Source organism: Eleutherodactylus coqui, chromosome 4 (assembly GCF_035609145.1).
Source record: "Eleutherodactylus coqui strain aEleCoq1 chromosome 4, aEleCoq1.hap1, whole genome shotgun sequence".
Taxonomy (NCBI): domain Eukaryota; kingdom Metazoa; phylum Chordata; class Amphibia; order Anura; family Eleutherodactylidae; genus Eleutherodactylus; species Eleutherodactylus coqui.
In genome coordinates this window covers 277,776,726-277,801,819 of record NC_089840.1, presented here as the reverse complement: position 1 = coordinate 277,801,819, position 25,094 = coordinate 277,776,726, and the positions used below count along the sequence as shown (strand labels likewise).

Here is a 25,094-nt window from a genome sequence, read left to right as displayed (position 1 = left end):
TAGAGGGAACGCGAAAGAAGCAGCTAGCACGAGATATAATTGTCTCGTCAAACCCCACTAGGGATAAACGCTCCTCCCCCAGACCTACCTTACTTCTCCCTTCGATCATTATATTCTTTCGAAAGTTATATCTGATTTTTTCATGATTAATGCAGAAAATTAACTGTTTGTCTGATATATGCAATAAAATCTATTTGAATCAAAAGTTTTTATATATCTTTCCCAAAATGGTACCAATACAAACTACAGATCGCCCCGTAAAAAGCGAGCCCTCACACAGTCCTATCAACGTAAAAATGAGAAAACATTCTGGGGGTAAAATTTAGTGTTAGAAAGAAATAATTTTTTTCTAAAAGGATGAGTGAGGAGACTTATATGACCATGCAAGCTCCTCTGGGAAATATATGCAAATAAGGAAGATGGAACAATACCTTTCAGCGCCACCTATTGGATGGCAGTATTCCTGCAAATCAATGTCAGACCCTTTAAGCAAGTCTTTATAGCAATAATTGGGAATTGACCATAATCCAGAAAACCATACACATACAGCTAATTTTTGGGAGAGTATTTCTTGACCTCAATGGCAAGGATGGGGTGTAAAAAGTGGTGCTCTGTGAGCCTTTGCACCTCCTCAGACTAGTAAGCTTGTTGAGGGGTGGTGGTCGCAAACAGACTTTTAAAACTTTTTTTTAACTTTTAAATGAATGCAGTTACCTTTTAAAAACCAGCTATCGTGTGCCTGGGGACCGCACACAAGGACCCCAGTGACAGCCCCAGGCTGTCAGTGACTCATAGCAGGGAGCTGTTGCACTCCCCGGCCCCGCAGCTTTATTCTGCAGGGCCGATGTTTTTTCACGGCCTTGTAGAATAAAGCCCAGCCACCCATACAGGAAAAGACATATGGGCGGTCACTAAGGGGTTAAATAACATTTACACATTATTATGCATTTTGGACAAACAAGTGAATATACAGCTGAAAAAACCTGACTACACAGACTCTCCTCTACATGTAGTCTAAAGGGCCACTAACATGGGACGATTATTGTGGAAAACTCGTTCAAATGAAAGAAAATGCAAGATAATTGTTACGTCCAAATGTAAAAAACATTCTTCACCGTCCGCACACTTTTCATTGTCGCTCACTTTCAGCCAGCATAAAAATCATTGCTGGATGGCTGATTTCTTGCTGCATGCAAACGCTCCCCGTTCAGAGTGCTGAGCGAGAAGCCATCAGGGACCTGCATGAGCGCTAATAACTAGCAGTGACGTCACCACTCGTGCAGTTGTTTATATAGGCAGATCGTCCCACCTAAAAAAGCATTACCTGGGTGGTCACCTGTAGGTATCTCCTCCTTACACGGCTGATCCCCCCTCACATGTGTCTCTGTAGCATCAATAGGGATCAGATCTTCCTCCAGTTTCACCAGCTGTGAAACAAATATTGTAAAAGTCATCACACAGTTGGAGAAGTCGTGTGGAAGGTTTTATATGGCCAGAAAAGGTCATTAATTACTATGAGGAGCCGGAGTGACATGACAGCAGTAGTGATCTGGGCCAAATAGCTGCAGGTCTCCTGTATAACTGCAACCTGTTGCTTCTTTATTCCAATCAGAAGTCTACAGAACCAGAAAATAGTGATAAGATGCGGAGATCTAATGTCTGCGGTCGACTGTAATCCCGCCATCTCCAGCTTTCTCATTACACAAGTATCAATCATATAATAAGACTGAAAACAAGACCTTCCCAGCCGTCCTACAGACCAGAGGGGAGATTTCATGAGACCTTCTCTCCATCTACCTGATTAACCTGTGGAAGAAGAGGACGGGGACATCTCTCTGCTGCTGTTCTCTTACTGGATCTACCTGCAGAAAACACAGACAGCCACTGAATTCATTCTCTACATACAAATAATAAAGGCCGTGTGGATTTAGTCCTGTCTATTACCTGGTGATGAGGTGGGCTGGTGGTCCTCCATCATGATGTCCTTGTACAGATCCTTGTGTCCTTCTAAATACTCCCACTCCTCCATGGAGAAATAGACAGCGACATCCTGACACCTTATAGGAACCTGACAACACAATGATACCATCATCACCCAGACACGTTATACCGCCATAGCGTTACTGTATAATGTCCCAGCATTCCCAGCAGTATCACCTCTCCAGTCAGCAGCTCAATCATCTTGTTGGTGAGTTCTAGGATCTTCTGCTCATTGATCTCCTCCAGTATCAGGGGGTGAGGTGGAGGCCTTGTGATTGGGCTCAGGGGTCTTCCCCATCCATCAGACACCGGGGCCTGACAGCCATCACTAGAAGTCTTCTTCACTACCGTGTAATCCTGTTTATGGGGAGACACATCCATAAATATCCCTGCAGACATTCCCAGAGTCCTTCATGTCTCCAGTTATGTACAACAATTAGTAAGATTCTCCTCACATCTGTGTTCATCATCTCCGTTGTTCTACTCAGTCACAGGAGCAGAAGAATGGAATGATCAGAGTTTTGGTTCTGTTAGATGACGGACAATAATGACCCCCAACAACCTCCAATTGCCTTATAGTAGATCTGTTGGGTTTCCATCATTCTACCAGAACAACCGGCTCTATTATTTTCCTGGCATTTATGATGAATTGGCAGTAAATCCTCTGCCATAGATGTGACCAGAGACTGACAGAGATAAGAATGATGGAACGTGACGTCATCCCCAGAATCTCTCACCTCTCCTGTAAGCTGGAAGAGTATCTCTAGGGTGAGGGTGAATATACTCTCCGCCATCTTGTCCCGCTTCCTCTCCATCCTTGTCGGGTCAATCAGGAATATTATCTGATATAGAAGATATCAGCCGAGGAGCCTGAATGGGAAGAAGACGAGACAATGTAAACCACCCCAAAGCTCTATATGACTGCTATGAATAAGGCTACATTCACACAGCCCAATATAGCGCCATATTATGCTTGGCAATGTGCATTTTACATGCCAATGTGAGGTAAAAAATTGCGGCACGTTTGATCTTTGGGCATGCTCTCGCTACACGCATTGTTTTCAATGGGACTATGGCAGCATTGCACCTGTGCTAGGGGCATGTGAGTGCCATATGATGTCTCTTATTGAAGACAATGGGAGAAACGTTGTGGTCCTCTGCCACAGGTGTCAGGCGTGATGGTGGATCACTACTTTCCTGAAGTGATGTGAGGCAGTTTTGACATAAAAACACCTCACATCCACGGGGAAATCACATATTGGTGAGTGTGATATTGGGCCATGATTCACAGCCCGATATTGCACTCATTCATGTGAAGTTAGCCTAAGGCCTCCTTCAGACAAACGAGATTTTAGCGCTTCGATAGCCATGTTAAAAACCGCTACTATCGGAGCTTAAAATCTCATGAGCAAAGAAGAGCCGCGGGTATTTTTCATGATTTTACACGGCTGGCTGCAGCATCTTGCAGTGCCCTGACATCGCAGCCCCGAAATCCCTCGACCGCCAGAACAATGTAAATTAAATGAAATGCCTCACTGGAGGACCTGTCATTGTTTCGCTGTGATTACCACTGCTAAAATCCCTCCACCTCCCTTTGCCAGCTGGCTCCTCTAGAAGTCTATGGAATCTCAGGCTTTTCTGCATTGTGAAACAGACAGATTAAGGAGCTCTATAAAAAAAAGTGAGAAAACCTTATTTACTTATGAACTTTCATCCGTGATTGCTTCGTGATTGCTGCATAGAATGTAATACTTGTCGATTCTGACCATTAATAATGTGAATCTGTTATTTTTGTGAATTTTTGTGTGTGTGAGTGTGAAGGGCCCGTGTGTTATTTATGATATGTGTAGTTGGAGCACTCATACTGAAGCATGTTTTGTTCTAACAGAGAGCAAGATTACAAAGGGTGGAGCTAGCTGATGTAAGGAAAGGGAGTGAAGAAGAGTAGGTAATGGTTTTGCCATTCCTCAATACAGACCAGTTTAGCTTAAAAAGTGTGTATGTATATATATATATATATATATATATATATATATAAAGACGAAAGCCCTCACTGACTCACTCACTGATTGACTGACTCACGACTAATTCTCCAACTTCCCCGATGTCGTAGAAACATGAAATTTGGTGCGAGCATAGATTATGTCCAAAATAGGAAAAGTAAATGGGTCCCAACTAGATTATTTAAATCTAGCGCAAAAGAACTAGCGTCCAAATTTTACGTACGGAATCTAATTCTCTCACTTCCCAATGTCGTAGAAACTTAAAATTTGGCATGAGCATTGATTATGTCATAAATAGGAAACGTTAATGGGTCCTAACTTGATTATTCAATTCTAAGCACAAAAGAACTAGCGTCCAAATTTTACGTACGGAATCTCTCACTTCCCGATGACGTAGAAACATGAAATTTGGCACGAGCATTGATCATGTCATAAATAGGAAAGGTTTATGGGTCCCAACTCAATTATTTAATTCTAGTGCAAAAGAATAAGTGTCGAAATTGTACGTACATAATCTAAATCTCTCACTTCCCAATGTCATAGAAACGTAAAATTTGGCACGAGCATTGAATATGTCATAAATAGGAAAAGTTAATAGGTCCCAAGTCGATTATTCAATTCTAAGCGCAAAAGAATTAGCGTCCAAATTTTACGTACGGAATGCAATTCTCTCACTTTCCGGTGTCATAGAAACGTGAAATTTGGAACAGGCATTGATTATGTCATAGATAGGAAAAGTTAATGGATCCCAACTCGATTATTCAATTCTAAGCGCAAAACAATTAGCATCCACATTTTACGTACGGAATCTAATTCTCTCACTTCTTGGTGTAATAGAAGCTTGAAATTTGGCACGGGCATTAAATATGACATAAATAGGAAAAATTAATGGGTCCCAACTCGATTATTCAATTCTAAGCACAAAAGAATTAGCGTCTAAATTTTACGTATGGAATCTAATTCTCTCACTTCCCATTGTCATAGAAACGTGAAATTTGGCACGAGCATTGATTATGTCATAAATAGGAAAATCTAATGGGTCCCAACTCGATTATTCAATTCTAGTGCAAAAGAACTAGCGTCCAAATTTCATGTAGGGAATCTAATTTTCTCACTTCCCGATGTCATAGAAACTTGAAATTTGGCATGAACATTGATTATGTCATAAATAGGAAACGTTAATGGGTCCCAACTTGACTATTCAATTCTATGCGCAAAAGAATTAGCGTCCAAATTTTACGTACATAATCTAATTCTCTCACCTGAAATTTAGCACGGGCATTGATTATTATGTCATACATAGGAAAAGCTAATGGGTCCCAAATCGATTATCCAATTCTATGCGCAAAAGAATTAGCGTCCACATTTTACGTACGGAATGTAATTGTCTCGCTTCACGATGTCATAAAAACTTGAAATTTGGCACAAGCATTGATTATGTCATAAATAGGAAACGTTAATGGGTCCGAACTCGATTATTTAATTCTAGCGCAAATGAACTAGCGTTAGAGATGAGCGAACGTACTCGTAATGAGTACTTACGCACCCGAGTACCGCCATTTTCGAGTACTTCAGTACTCGGGCGTAAAGATTCGGGGGGCGCTGGGGGGCGGGGAGAGGCGCGGCGGTGCGGGGGGTAGCAGCGGGGAACAGGGGGGAGCCCTCTCTCTCTCCCTCTCCCCCCCACTCCCCACTGCTACCCCCCGTGCCGCCACGGCGACCCCCGAATCTTTACTGCTGTACTCGAAAATGGCGGTGCTCGGGTGCGTAAGTACTCGTAACGAGTACGTTCGCTCATCTCTAACTAGCGTCCAAATTTTACATACGGAAACTAATTCTCTCATTTTTTGGTGTAATAGAAACTTGAAATTTGGCACGAACATTGATTATGTCATAAATAGGAAAAGTTAATGGGTCCCAACTCGATTATTCAATTCGAAGGGCAAAAGAATTGGCGTCCAAATTTTATCTACGTAATCTAATTCTCTCACTTCCTGATGTCATTTCATATAAAGGAAACGTCGCATGGTTACCTCCACGTGGTGTTTCCTGGGTAACGCAGAGGACTATGCAAAATGGTGAACATATTTTTTTCCCGGTATCTCTAAAGTAACCACGGCTTCATAAGATTTTCCGCGTGAACACCAGATAAACACCAAATTAACGCAATAATTGGTATATATACCAAGTAGAGAATGTTGCGACGACACCTTGATGACTCGCGTGTCCAAAAATCTCACCGATTCCTGTTTATAAACAATAGTAAATCTCAACCTCTCCTCACAGAATTAGTATCATCAACAAATGACTATAGAGGACCCTGTCTTAAACCGGCTGCCCACGGCGCCCACGGCGGAGCCCGTCACGGCGCCCCTCAGAGACCCCCAAACTTACCTGCGGATCCGGCGTCCTCGCTCCCATATGACGCGGCGGCGTTAGGCGGGGAAGCGTTTTCATGCTATCTTCCACTGTGCTACAGTGGGAGATAGCGTGAACGGACGGCTTCCATTGACTGCAATGGAAGCCATCCGCACGTACGCCTGCGGCAAATAGAGCATGCTGCGGGTGAGGTCGGGTGATTTCACCGTGCGGAATTCCGCACCGCGAGCCCTGAGCTATTAGGTTCAATAGAACCTAATAGCTGCGCGCAACGCAGCGGATTTCCGCCGTGAATTACGCGGCGGAAATCCGTCCGTGGGAAGGAGGCCTTATACAAAACATATCAATAAACTTACCCCATACTTCAGCAAGTCTGTAAAACAGACATAAATGAATTGTTCTTCAAAAGGCAACATAGATACATTACATATGGGGGGTTACATTGGACCCCATCGCTGTACCCTCCCCCGACGTACTTCAAAGGGTTGTGTTTGTAGCAATGCTCCTTTCTTAAACTCTAAGTGATGCGGCTCATATTAGACCAGAGGGGCAACAATTTGGGGTGGATTTTCAACTGGTTTCAGAAGACAGAAGATTCTGGAGCGACGAGACGGCGGCTGCACCTCCCAAACCCCAGAGCATCAGTGAGCCGGCGGCCGCGAGGAACGGGGTAAGACTCCTTCGGAGCGCCGGCAGAAGCTGCTGTCCGTCTGCAGCCGCTCAGCAGAAGGGGCTCCCAGGACTAAAGACCTCATGGGGGATTCTGGGGCCGCAGGAGGCAGAAAAAGGGTCATTTTGTGGGGATTTGGGGAAAGCGCTCGTTCTATCAGTTGTGTCACTTATTTATATTCTTCTGGGGGGATTTTGTACGGATTGTAGAAAGCGAATTTGTAGTGGAGGCCGAATAATCCTGATTGTAGCTGGAGATGTTCTCTGCCTTCCGGAGGCTTCTATTCCCAGTCATGTTACAGGCCTGCCAATAGGGGGCGCTGCAGAGGCCTTGTACCTTCTCCTATGTACATCCCAGACTCCCCAGAGGAGCGTTACATGGCCGCTAATCTCCTGCCCCTTCCCGGGGTCTCTACAAGGGGAAGCTGTGACCCCACATACCTCCAGCTGCAGTCGGACAGGAGCCGTGGGGATGTTCTGTACTTACAGGACCTGTAATGATGTCACCATCATGTGATCAGTGTGGGAGGAGACAAGGGGTCACATGACCAGGTCTCTCTGCTCAGTGGATGCAGGACTCTGCTGTGTGAGGATGTATTCAGTGACTGTATGGAGCAGAGCCGAGTGTGTGTGAGACGGAGGAGCAGAGCTGAGTTTCTGCAAGACGGAGGAGCAGAGCCGAGTGTGTGAGATGGAGGAGCGGAGCCGAGTGTGTGTGAGACGGAGGAACGGAGCCGAGTGTGTAATGTACAAGTCTATGACGTTTTTACAGACGGTGCCGGTATACGATATACAGTGGACCCCGGAGTTATACCTGAGAGGTGATTGTAATTCTTGGTGGGTGTGTCTGTATTTGTGGGATGGTCACTATTTAATGTGGACACGTCTCTATGTGTGGTATATGCCTGATATAGACCACAGATATGTTTGGTCACATGTTTGATTGGACTGCAATAAAGATTTGATTCCCTTTTATGGAAAGCTATTGGTAAGACGCTTGATTCCCCCGTGCGGCCGTGTTCCTGTGTTTGGATTAGTTTATACATTGATGCCTGGAGTCCGGCGGTTGGACTGTTACCTCCCTCGGCTTTTGCTGTTCTTACATGCTGTTGATCTGATTGCCGCAGGGTGTCGGCTATAATAAACAGCTGATACCCATGCTGTATGAAGAGGGATAGCCCTGTGATCTCTCTTCCTACATACCCGACCTCGCAGGGTGTAACTGTATGTCCTATAGCGGGAAGGGGTTAACCAAGTGGACTGAAATGTTACTCAGGGTTTGCAGGTCACACATTACAAGAAGCTAAGAGTATGCCCTGGTACTGGTACCACGAGGAGAAGAAAGCTTTGAGATCTGGAAAGAACGCGCACGGTGGTGCTTGAGAGAATGGTCCTGCACTGAGGAGGGTAAGAGACGGCGGATTAGTGAGAGCCTGCGGTCTCCGGCGGCAGAGTTAATTCGCTTGTACAGAGACGCTCCCGAAGGAGTAAGTGCAAAGGACTACATACAAGTATTGTCTGACCATTCGGAGCCATATGGTGATCTTGAACAGCTGGTTGCTGATATTAGGAGGACTCATCAGAAAGAAGGGAGAATGTCCGTTCTCATTAATCGGTTTTCAGGTTCTTCTATCACGTCTCGTGCCTCATTCAGCTGTGGATGCTATGAGGACTAATCGGTTAGTGAGAGGATCACTACCTCATCCTAAGGTTGGTGAAGAAGCACGAGGCTGATATTCAGTTTTGTGCGCCCAAACCAGTGACAGGTTTTCGCAAGGAAGACTCTCCTGCTAGTTCAAATAAAAGTGATCAAAAGGGGCCTTCAGAACCAAAACAACCTAAAGCTCCCCCTCCTGTCTCATGGTGGAAACGGTCAGGAGGATGGGGACAAACCAATGCATAGTGGTGTATTTTCTGTACGGAACCGGAGATTTAAAAGAAGAACAGGTTGGCCAAAGCCGAGGGACAATGTTGTCAGCTCTAGGTCTCTTGTTAAAATCACTGTAAATGGACACCGTACCCCTCCCCCACCCCCGCTCTGTTTGACACAGGGTCGCGAGTTACCATTATTTATCGTTCTTTTGACCAGAAGTATTTAGGGAGCATTCTTCTTCAGTCTACCGGGCTAATGAAATTGTGGGGTTTGAACTCAGTGTCATGTCCTGTGGATAGAAGCTTACCAGTGATCATAACCGTACCAGATCTGGAGGATCAGAGTGTATATCCTATGAAAATTACAGCTCTGGTTTGCCCTGAGGACTCTACTAACCCCGGTGATACTTGGTACTAATTGTTCTGCAGTCTACTGTGCTTTCCAGAAGTTCCTTGGAAGGGTGTGGAGCACCCCTATGGAGCAGGAGAGTATACCCGCTGACATTAGAGAGCTGCGTAACACTTTGTCCTCTAGTTACAGGCATGTAGTATACCATGTAGGTGAGAGACATGTAGAAGTTCCACTAGGAGGAGAATGAGTTTCAAGACTAGCCTCCCATGTCAAACCTGATCTATTACAAGATGAGAGTTATGTTCTCCTGGAAACACCAGGAGAAATGATCAACAAGAGTGGATGGATGGTGCTCCCTGAGCGGAAAGATTGGATGACGCAAGTAGAGTTGTCTACGGTTGTAACTCCAAGAAACTGCTCCCCTTATTTATTATTTCTTCCACCTTTATCAAAAGTTCTGATGAAATAATAATTTACCATAACCCCTTTTAGCAAGTAGTAATCCTGGTGTTAGGTCTGGCAGACGTGGGCGTCGTTCTCGGAATCTGTGATTGCCTTTTGGTTCTGCCTCTTCTACCCAGCTGCAGATTCTTTGTCATCTCTTCGACTGTATAGAGGCCTCAGACCTGACAACCCCTGCTGCAGTGTTATTGTATGAGTCCACTCATGTGTGCACGTGTCGCAGCCGCTCCTGTTGTTCCTGTGTCTGCAGTTGGTGCTTGGTCTTCAGTTTGCTCAGTACTTTCAGCTTGGTCCTGAACTTGCTCACTCCTTGGTTCTGCAAACGGTGTGGTGTTATCCAACTTCCTGGTGACCAGTCTTGACAGGGTTAATCAGTGCCTAGGTTTACACGCAGGGCTTCCCTTGTCAGGGTGAATTCTCTGCTGTTGATAGGCGAGGACTTTCCATCTTCTGCTTCCAGAATAGGAATGGAAGCAGGCCATGCCTCCAGCAGTGAGCATCCGGGTTTCCAGAGTCGGCTGCCTGCCCTGCCGGTCTGTTCCATCCACTGGTGACACATCGGATCCACATTAAATCCCTAACATCTGGTCATTTGACATTTGAACTTTGATGAAGATTTTACTAATATATATATATATATATATATATATATATATATATATATATATAAAATATTGTGGGGGCTCAGCGTTAGGACAGGTAGCAATCTGGGCATAAGCAGTCAGAGACAGTGACACTCTGGATAAAGTCTTTAGTCCAGGCTTCGGCTGGGTTTATTTCAGTACAAAAACAAAGCAAAAACAGGCCTTAACATCAGGCCAACATAAGGTAACTCCTGCTCGTCTGAACACTCACTAGACATAGATCAACCCTGTCTACTCACTTGCAAAAACATACGCTTCCTGCGCATAGCCAGCCTGGCTCTCAGACCTGCAGAGGTCTCAGCACACCTCCCTTAGGACCGGCAGGCCCAGGCTTTATAAGGCCTGGTACCAGCCTCACCTGGTACGTGGGAGTGGCCATCCCACCCTTCACTTTGACCACTCCAGGAAAAGCCGGCCCGGATTATGCAGCTTGGAGCCATTTACACACTACAACGTGTCAGTAACCTAATGTTATTGACACCCGACTGCCGACTTCCTCCACCGAGCCCAGGCTGCTCGGTGGCACGTATCTGCCCAAGTGCTCCCTAAAGCCCCATAGAAAAACATCCTAGGCAAAATATATCTGCCCTCCAGCATTTTGCCGGTCACTGTCTCACAATATATATATATATATATATATATTCATTTCTTATGTTCCGTGGTATTAATGAAATGTTTGTTCTTAATGTTTTCATAAATGTACATTGAAAGTCTTCATTAGACCATGTAACAGACTGTGTCATACATGTCCCGGCTTCTCCCGCCCCCCCCCCCCCCCCCCCTCACACACACACACCCTTTCTTTCCTCCCCTCGTCGTCTTTCAGGTTTATGGAGTTTTCAAAATCCTTCAAATGCTGCAAATGATTTATATGTATTTATTTTTAGGATGAAATGTTGAAGGAATACTGTTACTCTGTTACATTGGAACGCTAGTTTGCATTCCACTGACTACGCCGCGGGTCATGTGACACGCGACGACTAGACTGCGTCATCAAATGATGCCTCTATGCCGTGAGACCAGGAAGTAGGGATCTGTAAGTTCTCATGCTATATATAATCTCTTTGTAAGTTTGTTTTGTATGCTTGAAAAAGGCCCCCAAGGGGCTGAAACGCGTTGCTGTTGATAATAATAGAGGATACAATCTTTCTGCTGCATCATTGGATTCTATGCTGGATTCCATCTGGACTCTGTAATCCCTATAAAGGATTAAACTGCCTTTCTGGATCAGGGGTGGTCTCGGCAGGAGACACCCTTGTGAAGTAAATCCTTCCTACTGTTTTTTCTTGCTGTATTCATATCCTGGAGCGCTGGGGTATTTTGTATGGTTTGACCATTACCTGTTTCCTTAAAAACAGATGTATAAGCAAAGCTAATGGAGGGGTAATGAGAGCAGGGGATGATTGTTCTGATTTTGTTGTGGAGGAGATAAAGATTCAGATGTGGCTGGGCCTGGCACTGTGTTTGATTCAGCTTTTGATTGGGTTGCTAACATTTCTGGGAGTGTAGCCCGTATTGTAGTTTTGGAGTCCCTAGTGGCCTTCCCCTTGGTTCTGGTACTTGGTAAGTGAAAAGATCCAACCAAGGCGTGGTCTAGCTAGACTTCAGGATTTCTTCCCTAAGCTACCCATGTATCATACATATATAGGGGGTGGGCATAGTTTATGGCATTTAGTAGATGATAATGGGAGCTTGTATCGTAGGATACAGTAGCATGAGAAAACAGTATGCAGATATAGCCGTTAGAGTTCAACAACAACCCAGAAGGGGGGCCCGTAAAGACTGTGTAATATCCTTCAGACCACCGCTATCCCACCATATGGCGTTCACTGGAGAAAAGAACTACACTGATCTCTGGCTGGGTGTTCCCTCTGTGCAGGGTCCTGAACCTCCAGGGGCTGTTCTAGGCTGATGCCTCTGCTATTGTATTCTCCCTCTCAGCTATGTAACAAAATCTCTCCTTCTGTTGCACTCACCACTTGGCTCAAGTGGCTTCTATATCTCAGCCCCGTGGCCCTCTTCAATCTGGGGGAGCCTCTCTTTTCGCTGCACACTTTTTGGCCAATGTGCCAGCTGCTGCAGATAGTGCTGCCGTTGAGCACGTGGACTGCACTTAAAATTGAGGCCAGGGATCTTCAAGCATAGCTAGGCCACAGGGAGCTGGGGTTTGTGGCAATGGCACAGTGGCTCCCCAAACCCTTATTCTTAATTCCCCTGTGCAGCGGAGTACAGCGCCACTACTCCCGAGTACATCAGCGGCTAGGATAGGGCTGAATGATGGCGGGACTCCCAGTAGCAGCCAGAGCTCCCAGATCTTACCACCTCTCACCTGGTCGCTGCTGCCAGAGTAGTTTGAAGGGGCTCATTAACAGCCGTTGCATTTCAGAGTCTCCCAGGTCTGTCCCAGCCTGGTAAACTGGAGAGCTCCTACCAGGAATTCCTCCAGGTTCAGGCACCCAGAAATCTAGCCTCAGGATGTCCAGGCCTCGGCCTGGCTTCGTCACTAAAAAGGTCTTAAACTGATCCTTCAGGTCAGGAGAGAGCAGTGCAGGGACAGAACTGGCTGTATAGAACCCTGCAGAAGCAGGATGCAAAGGATTCTGCAGGATGGATGGCGGAGCTCTTCCATCCATGTCCGGTGTACCTCCTTTCCAAGTCATGCCCCACAAAAGGAGGTATTATTACTGAATGGGGACATAAAGGAGGCATTATTGCGAAGTGGGGGCACTTTTACTGTGTGAGTGTTGCTACACTCAGCACTTACTGGGTGGAGCCTACAAAATAGGAACAGTAATACTGTGGGGCACAAAAATGGGAACAGTAATACCGTGTGGAGTATCACAGGTTGCATTATTACTATCTTGGGTACTATGTAAGGGGGGATTGTGAAAAGGTGTAGATAATATAGGGAGGGTGTTGGAAAAGTGAGGAGCCAAAGATGTCTGTGCGTCAAATTCTTCAGAGACACATTCTTGCTGGGAGAAGTTGTCATTGTAGTCTGGGTCGGATACAGAAGAAAAGGAAATCTGAACGACTCCAGTCAAAGAGGACGGCACTGGTTATCACTGGATATAACGGTACTATAATCATTTATATGGTCTGGAAAGCACATGTATATAGCTGTTATTTACCATTATATGGTGACTGCATGCAGCGTTGCAGATTTGCTGCCACACGTGTCATGACACACTGTGTAAGCACGCACGGAGACTATTACTCAAGGGCTTAAACAAACCTTGAGCCGACCCCGTCATCAATAGTTGATCGGCTGGGGTCTGCTGCTTGGGATTCCAGCTAATAAAGCGCCCACTGTCATTGATGCAATACATAGGGGTCAGAGTTGAAGCTGCTACTCCAATATGTGTAATAGATATCGCTTTTAACTGCAGGTGCAGCTCTCGTTAAAATCAATTGGAGCAGCACTTGCAGTTACAAGTTTCGGCCACTATTCAGGTGTTGGAGTCAAGTACTTGCGCTACGACCCCTGACAGCGGGCACCTGATTTGCTGATTGTCTGGCATCTGGAGTAGTAGACCCCAGATGGCCTATTGTGAGGATGGTATCCATTAATAGTATTTTCCTGGAAAACCACTTTTAAATATATTTAAAAAAACTGCACATTAAAAAATATATGTAAAACCATTTTTCCGTAAAAATTGTAATTCATAAAAGTGTTCCTCTCAGATATATAAATGGTGTCACCGCAATCCTCACAACCCATACGATAAAGGTGACAAAAAGTGAACAACATAGAAAGCAACAGATTTTTTTTTTAACCCTGAAGCAGTATATACTTTTTTATATACCAATGACTACACTATATTTGTGTCAAAAAGCTCTCTTTCAGTCAGAGCTGTGACATCATGTGTATAGGGAGCCTCACTGAATGTATCAGGAACCCTGTTGAGTAAACTGGAAGACCCCGGCCAGACTTCTGCACCTAAATCCTGTGAGGAGTTCGTTTTTTTGCATAAATAGGTTAAAAAAAAAGGAACTTTTTTATTGTTTTTATGGGGTTAATGGACTGAAATAAAGCACATAGGGGCAGGTGATGGGACCTGGTAGGTGATCTGCCTGGCAATTCTTCTGGCCATTTGATGCTCTGGAGTTTTGTGAGATCTTGGGGCCACAAAGACAGTGATGTCATCTGCATATATCACCACTCTCCAAGTGGCTTTCAGCCCTTTTTGGCTCATCCTGACACACCAACGGTGCACTTTTTCTCCTAAAAAATGAATCAATTGGGACCACGGATAACAGGATGCTCAAATGAAAAACCAGCAGACGCTGAACAAAACTACAAAAGAGCCCCCACCTCCACCCCATCACAACTTCATAGATCTTTATTTCATTGGTCTTTACTTTTCAACAAAAGTCTGATCTCCTCATTGACTTTAGCAAAATGGATAAACATTCCCTTAATGCCTCAATCACAGCAACCAAAATGTCCCATAAAACTTTGATGTCATGTTATCTGGATCTGCCCACTTTTGAGCCAATCCCTTCACTAGCCAAACCAACTACTTCTTCATTTTGTCAAAATACCAAGTAAGGGGTCTACTGCTCACTCAGGTACAGTTTCAGCCTGGAAAGCCAACATCACATCCTCATCTAGATCCTTCTTCCCTAAGATGTATCCAATGTATAAACAAGGTTCAGGAGGAAGGAGGCTAAACTCTAACAAGGGGGACAATCTGAGATTAGATGGGAGAAATCAGAAGCAATGTCAGAAAATAGTATTCTACTGAAAGAGTGGTAGATGCTTGGAGCAAACTTCCAGCAGCCGTGGTAGGAAAATCAACAATAAATCAATTAAGCAGATATCTATCCTAAATGAGAAATAATATAAGGGTCGACTGGATGGACCAGGTAGGATTTTTATGCCACCAGTTTCCTATGTTTCTCTATGTGTGGAGGGATCTGATTTTTTTTCAGAGACACCATACTGCCAATCAGCTTGGACATATTTTCACTGTGGTTTCTGTAGGGGTCGGGTAAGTGGGGATGCCCCAGTAATCCATCTCAAAAACCAAAGCCATGTGCTTATTATATTGACATATCTTAACTAAGGACTACACTCAGAAACCCCTTTAAGCAAAAGCTTCCCTCTGGAGACATCATCGCCGCTATGTCTAGTCAGGGTGGTTGGAGAACTCCACCTCAACAATGGACACTGCTGAAGAGATGGCATTGTGGAGGGGTGCACTGTGTGTGGACACTTTGGGGGTGCATTGTGTGTGGACACTGTGAAGGGGGGGACTGTGGGGGGGGCACTCAAGGGGGACATTTGAGGGGGACACTCGAGGGGGACACTGTGGAGGGGGGGACTGTGTGTGGGGCAGTGTGGAGGGGGCACTGTGAGGGGGGGGGGGGCGTGTGTGTGTGTGGGGGGGGGCATGTTTGGTGCTACTTTCACTTTCAATAGAAAGTGAAAGTGCTGCTAGAGATCATGATCTCCTGCTACTGACGTGACAGCTGTAGCAGGAGATTCCTTCATCTCCCCAGCATGTCCCCTCATTACTGGACACTGGGACAATGATGTGACAATGATGTGACAGTGTCCAGTGAAGACTGGACATTCCGGGGAGATGAAGGAATCTACTGCTACAGCTGTCACAGCAGTAGCAGGAGATCGCACTGCTCTCCCTGCCTCTCATTGCTTCGAATGGAGCCGGCCGGCTGCCGGCTCCATTCAAAGCAATGAAGCGTGCGTCTCCATTATGACGCCGGTCCTCCAGTCATGTGACAGGTGTCATCGGGAGCGCGCAAGCTGGGGAGAGAGAGGCAGCAGTGCATCATGGGAACTACCCAGCAGCGCCATCTTTGAAAAATCCTTCAGGCTAGCTTTATAAGGGGAAGAAAAGGAATAAAAAGGTGAGCAAAATATCGCTTTATGTGTAAAGCTGTAGTGTGTGATGCTTCTACTCTACAGGGCATTAATGGGGAAAAAAAATAAGTTTGGGCGGTGGACAACCCCTTTAATACCTACATTAACAAGACATTTATGACCATAATATTCAGGTAGACATAATCCTTGACTCTAGAACTGTCCTCATACCGAAGCCTAACTAAGACCCTACATTAGTACAATGATATCGCCCAATTTCATTACTAAATTGTGATTATAAATTTTTAGCAAAACTTCCGGCCAATCACCTCCAAAATATACTCCTGACCAATATTGGCTTCCCAACCCAAAGACAATTCACTAAAAACATCCGAACCGCCATTGCAGCCACCATTGAGGCTAAATGCCAAAATGCCCCTCAGATGCTCCTGCTTAGGCTGGATACGAAAAAGGCTTTTGACAAGGTATCATGGCCTTTCCTATCCTCTACCCCATATGTGTCAAACACAAGGCCCGCGGGCCCGCTGCCTCGTGTCATGTGGCCCGCGGCGTGCCGACGCCGCTCACCACTGCAGCGATTACCAGCTGGGGTGCCACAGCTCTCCGCTGGTAATCGCGCTGTTACCACTGATCCCGGTGCACACTGACGTCAGTGTACAGCCAGGATTCTCCTCCCCTGAGTCCCCTGCTCATCAGTTCCGCAGGAGAGGACTTGGGGAGGAAGCGTGCCGGGCGCTCACACTGACGTCAGTGTGCATCCGGGCTCAGGGCAAGCAGAGTGGGAGCGACGCTGATAGGAAGGAAGAGTATATGGGTTGGGGGGGTGCTGCTTATTACTTGAGGGGGCTGCTTATTACTGAGGGGTGGGGGCTGCTTATTACTGGGGGGGAGGGGCTGCTTATTACTGGGGAGGGGGTCATATTGGGTGGGGGCTGAAAACGCAATCCTATGCAGACGGCTGTGATTCGTCTGCGCGAAATCTCGCACGGAAAACAAATCGCGGCATGCTCTATTACTGTGCGGGGCAGCCGGCACATCACAGAGCCGGAGCCGCGGGAGCAGGTAAGTACCGCGCTGGTTCCTGCAGGGGGTCGGGTCCCGCTGCGAGAATTCTCACAGCAGGATCCGACCCAGCCGTCTGCAGGCGGCCTTACAATCGGCCCTTTGAAGGTCACCATAAGCCTGATATGGCCCTCGGTCAAAATGAGTTTGACACCCCTGGCCTAAGCATTTTCTCGTTTTCTTTTGGAAGCTTTTTTGATCTGATGTCCCCTTATATAAGCTTTATGAGCTAGCCAAGTTCATACAGGGGAAGAGGGGAAGAATCAGGGCTGGTGTAAGTTTTGAAATAGTCTGTGAGTTGTTGCGTGATCTGAGCGAGAAGTTGTGGGTCTGATAAAGAGAGTTATGAAAAAAGGTCAACACCCCCCTATGTTTTGTAGGGGCACAAGCAGTTTAGAATCTTGTATATTGCGAATGGAAATAGCTAGGAGAGGAAGATTGAGAAAAGTGAGTGTCTTGGACACATATAACGTCTGAATGGTGATTCACATATTATAAAAAGGCCTGTTTTCTTTTCTGAGGGCAATTAGATCCTCCTACATTAAGGTAAATAATGTGGACCATGAGGAAGGATGCAATTGGACACCTAGTAAACCAGGGTGCTGTAGCATGTCTGTGAGATATTGTGGTGAGATGGACTTTGTTGACAACCTAACTAAAGAAGAACGGAATGGAAACCTGTAGTTCAGACATATTAAAGACATATAATATAAAACAAGAAGGTGGGTCCTGAGGCCCAACGCAGGATGACTGAAATCGTTTCTCAGTGATGGGTGTGCGACAGTCAACTTATGTATACCAACCTGCAAAGCAAGGCCAGAACTGCACTGGCCTTTCATAAGGCTTTGCTATATGAGGTTGTAAAAAGGGTTTAGTAATCCCTTTCCCAATACATAATGGATTTAATCCAAATTATGTTCTACAGATTGCTCTCAGAATAGAAATAGAGCCTCCAGGTCTCAGAGCGGTGTCTGCAGAAAGCAGGTAAAAATCAACACTAACTTGGTTATTATGACGTAAAGTAAATAAGGTCAGTCAGGCACAAGGCCCCCCACATTGCGGATACACCCAACATCAGTCTTAAAAGACCAATGTCACACACATCGGTACTCTGGCGACCTAATGGCTCCCCGTGACAACATTCAGCTCATGTACTCATGTCCGCTCGGACCCGAGCAGCAACAGAAGCTGATCCAATTTGTCTTCTGGATGAGCCTATCACGATCCAAGTATGTCTAGGACATGGTGGTTGACCTCTTGGGATAGCTCTCGCAGTTACTAGAATTCATGCAGTCTCTACAGCTTGGTAGACCTGTTCCAAGTTTCTTACTGAGTAAGATCTGCCCTAATGATGAAAAATGAGAGCAAAGGGGAAGCACCATTTATATTTTTTATTAGCCATTTGAAGTGCTTAGGTGATTGGTCAAAGCATTCTGCGTGTTGCTAATGTGGCAGGAGTGATGTCCGCGAATAGTTGGACTGTGGTTGGGAGTCCTGGAAGATGGGACTGTTGTCTTGCTGCTATTAAAAGCTAATGTCGCATTTAGCTGTAGTATAATTTTAGAATAACATCTCAGGGTAGGTTTGGATTAGGCGGGTGGACAAGGGCCTGATTGTTCCTGTCAATTTGCTGCAGATTTTGGTCTGGGTAGAAGTACAGAAAAAATGTTGGTTGTTCTCTCCTTCAGAGCAGTCATTGTTTCAGGAAGTCCACGGATACGAAGATTTGCTCACCAGGACCTGTTGTAGCTTCTTATCGACACTGGATAGGAGCTGCGAGTGTAGTAGCCATGCAGGTCACTGAAGAGTAGTCAGGATAGTCAGGAGTCATTATTGGGAAGTCTTGGGTCGCAGTACAGATAGATGAGGTGGGTAACATAGTCAAGGGAGAAACCAGAAGTCGTTTTCAGAAAGTCTTGGTATGCAGTACAGAGGGATGAAGCGGTTAACATAGTCAGGAAGGAAATCAGAAGCAGAAGCTGAATCAAATGCTGTGGAGCAGAATAACCAGGCTCTGACAGGGCCAGGTTTTAAGAGGAAGTGCAATCAAAGACATAGGCGGGGTCAGAACCAGGAGGCAGGAGCTAGATATCTGGGTATAGAGAACAAAGCTTTTGGCTGGATAGCTGAATAGCTTAATAAGAAAGGCTACTGTTTGGAGTTCAGGAGGTTTTTGGATCGAGTCCTGACACCTGTTTTCAAGCTCTTCGTATTTGGATTTTGGGATATCTAATTTGAACTCTTAATTCTTTAATGTGCTGCTTATCTTCTTTTAGCACTACAACATCATCTGTCTTATGTCCCAGATCATCTATTCTTTGGCCTAAATTCTTTATTTGGTCAGTGAATTCTTTCACTGCCGTAGAAATCTCTTCCTTAAAAATAGATGTAAGCAAAGTTAATTGAGGCCCCATGAGATTGGGTTGCAAACAATTCTGGGAGTGTACGCCATATTGTAGTCCAAGAGTCCCCAGCGGCCTTCCATTTGGTTCTGGTCATTTTCATAATAGAGTGAGCTAGATAGCATAAGGTAGCAGTAATTATTAGGAAATTATAGTACCTGTGTTTCTGGTGGCGCAATGCGCCACACAGTTCTGCTACATGCACTTACACACACACAGCTCTGCTATGTTGGTTTCACATATTAGCTGCATGGGATTTACAAAGCAGCTGGCGGCTGAAGTGAAATTGTGGCTTGTTGCTGTTTCATGTAAGCTGCATTAGCTTCACATCGGTGTTGAACCCTCAGTGGTGACATGTTTGCATGACACTGATGGTTTGATTCAACACTGGAAAACGGTTGACGATTAGATGAAGGCTGGACAGGTGTTGGCGGCATTAGCACTGGAGATGACATGATATCACGTTCAGGAGATGTGAAGACAGCGGTGAAAGACTATGCTTCAATGTTGTTGGTCAATATGCATTGCCAGCTATCTATGTGTACATTTGTGAAGTGTCATTTAGTGGAGTCTCCACACAAGTGCCCAGCTGTCTCACAATATGCAAATGCCAAACTGAGTACTGCTGTATCAATAGCAACTGGGGCTGCAGGGGTTTGTGGGGGGGAGGTAGTCCACCCAAAATCCCTCATTCAGTGCACAAGGAGGATAAAGGACATGTGATGTCATCACTGTCATGTGATCAGGGGGCGGAGCTAAGAGCTGATAACTGACATTACAGGCGCTGTCGGGCTCTGCATGTGGGTCATACAATATACACAGACAGGCGGACAAGTGGTCATTATCACTTTGATTATGTCTTTATCAGAAAGTGCAAATGTTCGGCCAAGGCGTGGTCTAGCTAGGCCTCAGGATTTCTTCCATAACTCACCCATGTGTCATACATAATGGGGGTTGAGCATACTTTATGGCATTTAGTAGAATGATAATGGGAGCATGTATTGTAGGATACTGTAGCATGAGAAAATAATATGTAGATATAGTTGTTGGAGCTCAATAACAACCCAGAAGGGGGACCCGTAAGGACAGTGTAATATCCTTCAGATCACCGCTATTCCACCATATCGAGTTCGCTGGAGCAAAGGACTGCTCTGATTTCTGGCTGGGTGTTCCCCCTGTGCAGAGCCTCGAACCTCCAGGGGCTGTTCTAGGCTGATGCCTCTGCTATCCTATTCGCCTTCTTAGCTATGCCACTAATTCTCCCCCTCAGCTGCACTCACCGCCACGCTCAAGCAGCTTCTGTATTTTGGCCCCATGGCCAAAGGGAATAAACCTTAAGAGTTTTCCCTGCAGCAAACAATATATTTATCCAACTATACATTGTGCATCGATGCTGCCTCAAACCCTCAATATTCCTGGGGCGCCCAATCACCTGTATTATAAGATCTCTCTAAAGCTGGGCTCTGCAGTTCCACCACCAATAGGAAACACGATGACCAGGATCCTGCACTGAAGAAGCCAGACGGGTCAGACCCAGGATCAGGCAGTAGACTGGTGGCCTATGTAGTTATTATACTGATGAGCTTGTTCATCTTTGCTCTGTGTAGTATAATTACCCTCTCTTCCCCCGATACCCGGCACAGCGCTCCTCTATGTTCTGCACATCCTCAAGGTAGGTGATCCGCATAGGAGACCTCAATGTGTTTACTGTTGATGGTGGAACTATAGAGCCCAGCTAATTCTTCTATAGGCTCTCACTGGCTGCAGCATCTCCTGACTATCGCATGGTATGAGGAGTGAGGAGAATCTTCCAGAGAAAAGATTAGTTTTCTATTATGGCTTTTGCAGCAGTAAAGGGACTTTGAATTGGCTACATTTGGAGAAGCACCAGACCCTCTTTATGTGCTCCAGATTGTAACTGCAAGGTAGTGTGTCATGGTGTCTTAGTGATGGATCAGTCGATTAGTTTCTTCACACTTTAGGACTTTTTAGGTTCGGTGGAGTTCCTACATCACAATGTCATTGATAACAGAAGATGGGTGCTGAACTTAAATGGTCCCGTTCCAGAATTTGTACCTTCTGGACTGAGTTAATCTTCTTTGTAAGGTGGCCACCTCCAGCATCATCTGCCCCTGAGGTATTACTGATGGCTCCTCCTGATGAGGAGAAGTGGAAACATCATACCTGTATATTGTGACACACATAACTACAGTGATGAGATGGATGGCGGGGAGACTCTGTAGTCTGTCTCAGTGCTGTAACATGTTAGATATGATTATCTCCAATGAAATTATCTTTTTGTACCAAGTAGTTCCACGAAGTCCAGAATCCTTGGTGTAATTCTTTCCTCACTATTTCTACACATAACACCTACCAGCTCCCACTCATCTCCAGAGGTCTGAGGAAATAGCGTACTGTAGTGGCCCAGTGCATGCTTTCCTGGCCCCCTCCATAATGTCCTACATGTATGTCTCATGTGGATGCACTGTGCAAAACTGTCTTGTCATTCTGTTTTGTGTATTGTACAGCTGCAGTGTGTAATGGGTTAAGTGTCTGCAAAACATGGAGACTGTCTGGTAAATGTAACAATTCTGTCCTGTCACGTGGTGTGAGAGAAGGTATAAATAGGAGTACATGAGAACGGGAAAAGGTCCATGTCTTCTGGGTTCCAATCAAAGAGTTTCAGCTACATGGGAGCACCTTCAGCCCTCATGTAGTGAAGAATGGAGGAGGAAGAGAGATTTCCCACACACCACCAGAAATGCTGTTAGAAGAGTGAGCCCCCCAAAAGAGAGAGAGCGTGAGTTGAGCATGTGTGTGTTCTTGTGGGAACACCTAGTGCAGAGGTACTCTTATCTAATCAATTCACACCAGATGCGTCCTACAGTCTGGGATTGCTAGGTGGAGGTATTTCAGTTTCATTGTTCACACTCAAGCGTCCAAAAGTCTGAGTTCTGCTGAGTGGTGGTACGCGTCTTTATTTATTCACACACGGGCAGCCTAAAGTCTGGACCTGCCGCGTGGAGGTACTTGGTTTCATCTTATTCCTGCATCAATGAGATCTAAACTTGTCATTTGTGCCATGTACTGTTGAAGTTTCAAGTAAAAGTTATTCCAGGCCCTGACCGTTCCTGGGGACCTGAGGTACTGTACAATTGTCTGTGGCTTGTTTATTTCCTTGCTGAAGTTCATGCCAGTGGGAACCGGAACGGTGGCGTCACCCAGGACAACTTTTTCACCTGTCCTAATGTTTATCAGGCATCCCCATGCCGGGGGTGTCCGAAAGAGGCCCAGTGCTGCCCTGGCCTTGGCTGCATGCATCCCTCTGGGAGGGAGCGTGGTAAGTGCCACAGTGACAAGCCAGCATATTGCCCTCGCAGCTCCCCAGCGTATGCCATGTGTCTGGGGTCAACCTACAGGATGATGCATTACCATTTAAAGAACACAAGCATGTAAGGTTTTACATATTTATTACTTATTGGAAACAATTTTTGAGACTTAATTATGTATATTAATATGAAATATTCTCTACACCTGGTTGGTATATACCATAAATGTGTTATCTGGGTTCTAGGTGATTTTTAGATAACAGACATTAATTGACAGTTGACAGTTATGCATATAATCATCTTGTAATACATGTGACTTCGTTTTGACTTTTAATGTTGAATTTTTTTTCTTGTACTATTTATTAATAAAAAAGAAAAAGAAAATGTCTTCTTCCCTGATAAGTTATTTAATGTTTAACAAGATGGGATTTGTGAACGCTTTTGCCAAATTCAAAACATTAATACAGTTTTTGCCTATGTGAGTTTTTTGATGGTCAACAGGATTTGACTTCCAAGTAAAATATTCACAACATTCATGATATGGAAATGCTTTCTCCTCCGTGTGAATTCTCTGATGTCTAAAAAAGATTTGATTTAGCTGCATTTCCAACATTCAGGTCATTTATAGTTTCTCCCTTGTATGAATTTTCTGATGTACAGCAACATATGATTTCTGCTTAAAACATTTCCCACAATCAGTACATGAATATAGTTTCTCTGTTGTGTGAATTTGCTGATGTCTAACAAGATCTGATTTATAGTTAAAACATTTCCCACATTCAGAACATGAAAATGGTTTCTCCCCTGTATGAAGTCTCTGATGTATCACAAGACTTAATTGTCGGTTAAAACACTTTCCACATTCAGAACATGAATATGGCTTTTCCGCTATATGAGTTCTCTGATGTTGAATAAGAACACTTTTATATGTGAAAGATCTCTCACATTCAGAACATGAATAAGGCTTCTCCCCTGTGTGAATTTTCTTATGTGTAATAAGAGCAGCTTTCTGTGCGAAAGATTTCCCGCATTCAGAACATGAATGTGGCTTCTCCCCTGTGTGAGTTCTTTGATGGTCAACAAGATTCATTTTCTCATTAAAACGTTTCCCACATTCAGAACATGAATATGGCTTCTCCCCTGTGTGAGTTCTCTTATGTTTAACAAGACATGATTGCCAAGTATAACGTTTCCCACATTCAGAACATGAATATGGCTTCTCCCCTGTGTGAGTTCTTTGATGTTTAACAAGATTGATTTTCCTATTAAACCGTTTCCCACATTCAGAACATGAATATGGCTTCTCCCCTGTGTGAATTTTCTGATGTAAAACAAGACATGATTTCTGATTAAAACATTTCCCACATTCAGCACATGAAAATGGCTTTTCCCCTGTGTGAATTCTGTGATGATCAATAAGATGACCTTTCTGTGTGAAAGATTTCTCACATTCAGAACAAGAAAATCGCTTCACCGCTGTATGAATTTTCTGATGTGCAACAAGAGATGATTTGTGATTAAAACATTTCCCACATTCAGAACATGAATATTGCTTCTCCCCTGTGTGAATTCTCTGATGTAACACAAGATTTGATTTTCGGTTAAAACATTTACCACACTCAGAACATGAATATGGCTTCTCCCCTGTGTGATTTCTCTGATGTAACACAAGATTTGATTTTTGGTTAAAACATTTCCCACATTCTGAACATGAATATGGCTTTTCCCCTGTATGAATTCTCTGATGTTTAACAAGATCTGATTTATTGTTAGAAGATTTCCCACATTCTGAACATGAATATGGCTTTTCCCCTGTATGAATTCTCTGATGTTTAACAAGATCTGATTTATTGTTAAAAGATTTCCCACATTCAGAACATGAATACGGCTTCTCCCCTGTGTGAACTCTTTGATGTTCAACATCTGTTCTGTAAATTTTACTCTGTTTAACATTATGTAATAAATGAGAAGATGGAACCTGTTTAAAAGGATCAGGGGATAGATCTTTGCTGTGAAGGGCTGAGGATATATCTGGGATAATAGCAGGCTCTTCATATGTATGTTGTATGACAGGATCATTTTCCACTTTACA

General features: G+C 44.7%; 2 protein-coding genes across 2 annotated transcripts in view; both read right to left on the bottom strand.

Moving 5' to 3' along the window:
- LOC136626719 (zinc finger protein 208-like) overlaps window positions 1–25,094 on the bottom strand; it is a 214,852-nt gene that overhangs the window by 9,076 nt on the left and 180,682 nt on the right. The window contains exon 22 of the mRNA XM_066601725.1: window positions 23,924–24,909. Coding sequence (XP_066457822.1) covers window positions 23,924–24,909 — 986 coding nt within the window. The remainder of the gene's footprint in view (window positions 1–23,923; window positions 24,910–25,094) is intronic.
- On the bottom strand, window positions 1,030–7,490 carry LOC136624457 (gastrula zinc finger protein XlCGF66.1-like). Its single transcript, XM_066598437.1, has 6 exons — window positions 7,473–7,490; window positions 2,718–2,850; window positions 2,158–2,337; window positions 1,945–2,068; window positions 1,798–1,862; window positions 1,030–1,427 (listed from the first exon to the last, which is right to left on the bottom strand). The coding sequence occupies exons 2-6, from the start codon at window positions 2,793–2,795 to the stop codon at window positions 1,269–1,271; spliced, it is 606 nt and encodes a 201-aa protein (XP_066454534.1). The 5' UTR covers window positions 2,796–2,850; window positions 7,473–7,490; the 3' UTR covers window positions 1,030–1,268.

Excerpts from the sequence above, each read along its gene's own strand:
- LOC136624457 (XM_066598437.1), bottom strand. The coding sequence starts at position 2,795 with ATGGAGAGGAAGCGGGACAAGATGGCGGAGAGTATATTCACCCTCACC. Across the intron at positions 2,069-2,157 it reads TTGAGCTGCTGACTGGAGAG|GTTCCTATAAGGTGTCAGGA; the intron begins GTGATACTGCTG and ends TTGTGTTGTCAG. Across the intron at positions 1,428-1,797 it reads TTCTTCCACAGGTTAATCAG|CTGGTGAAACTGGAGGAAGA; the intron begins GTAGATGGAGAG and ends TTTGTTTCACAG.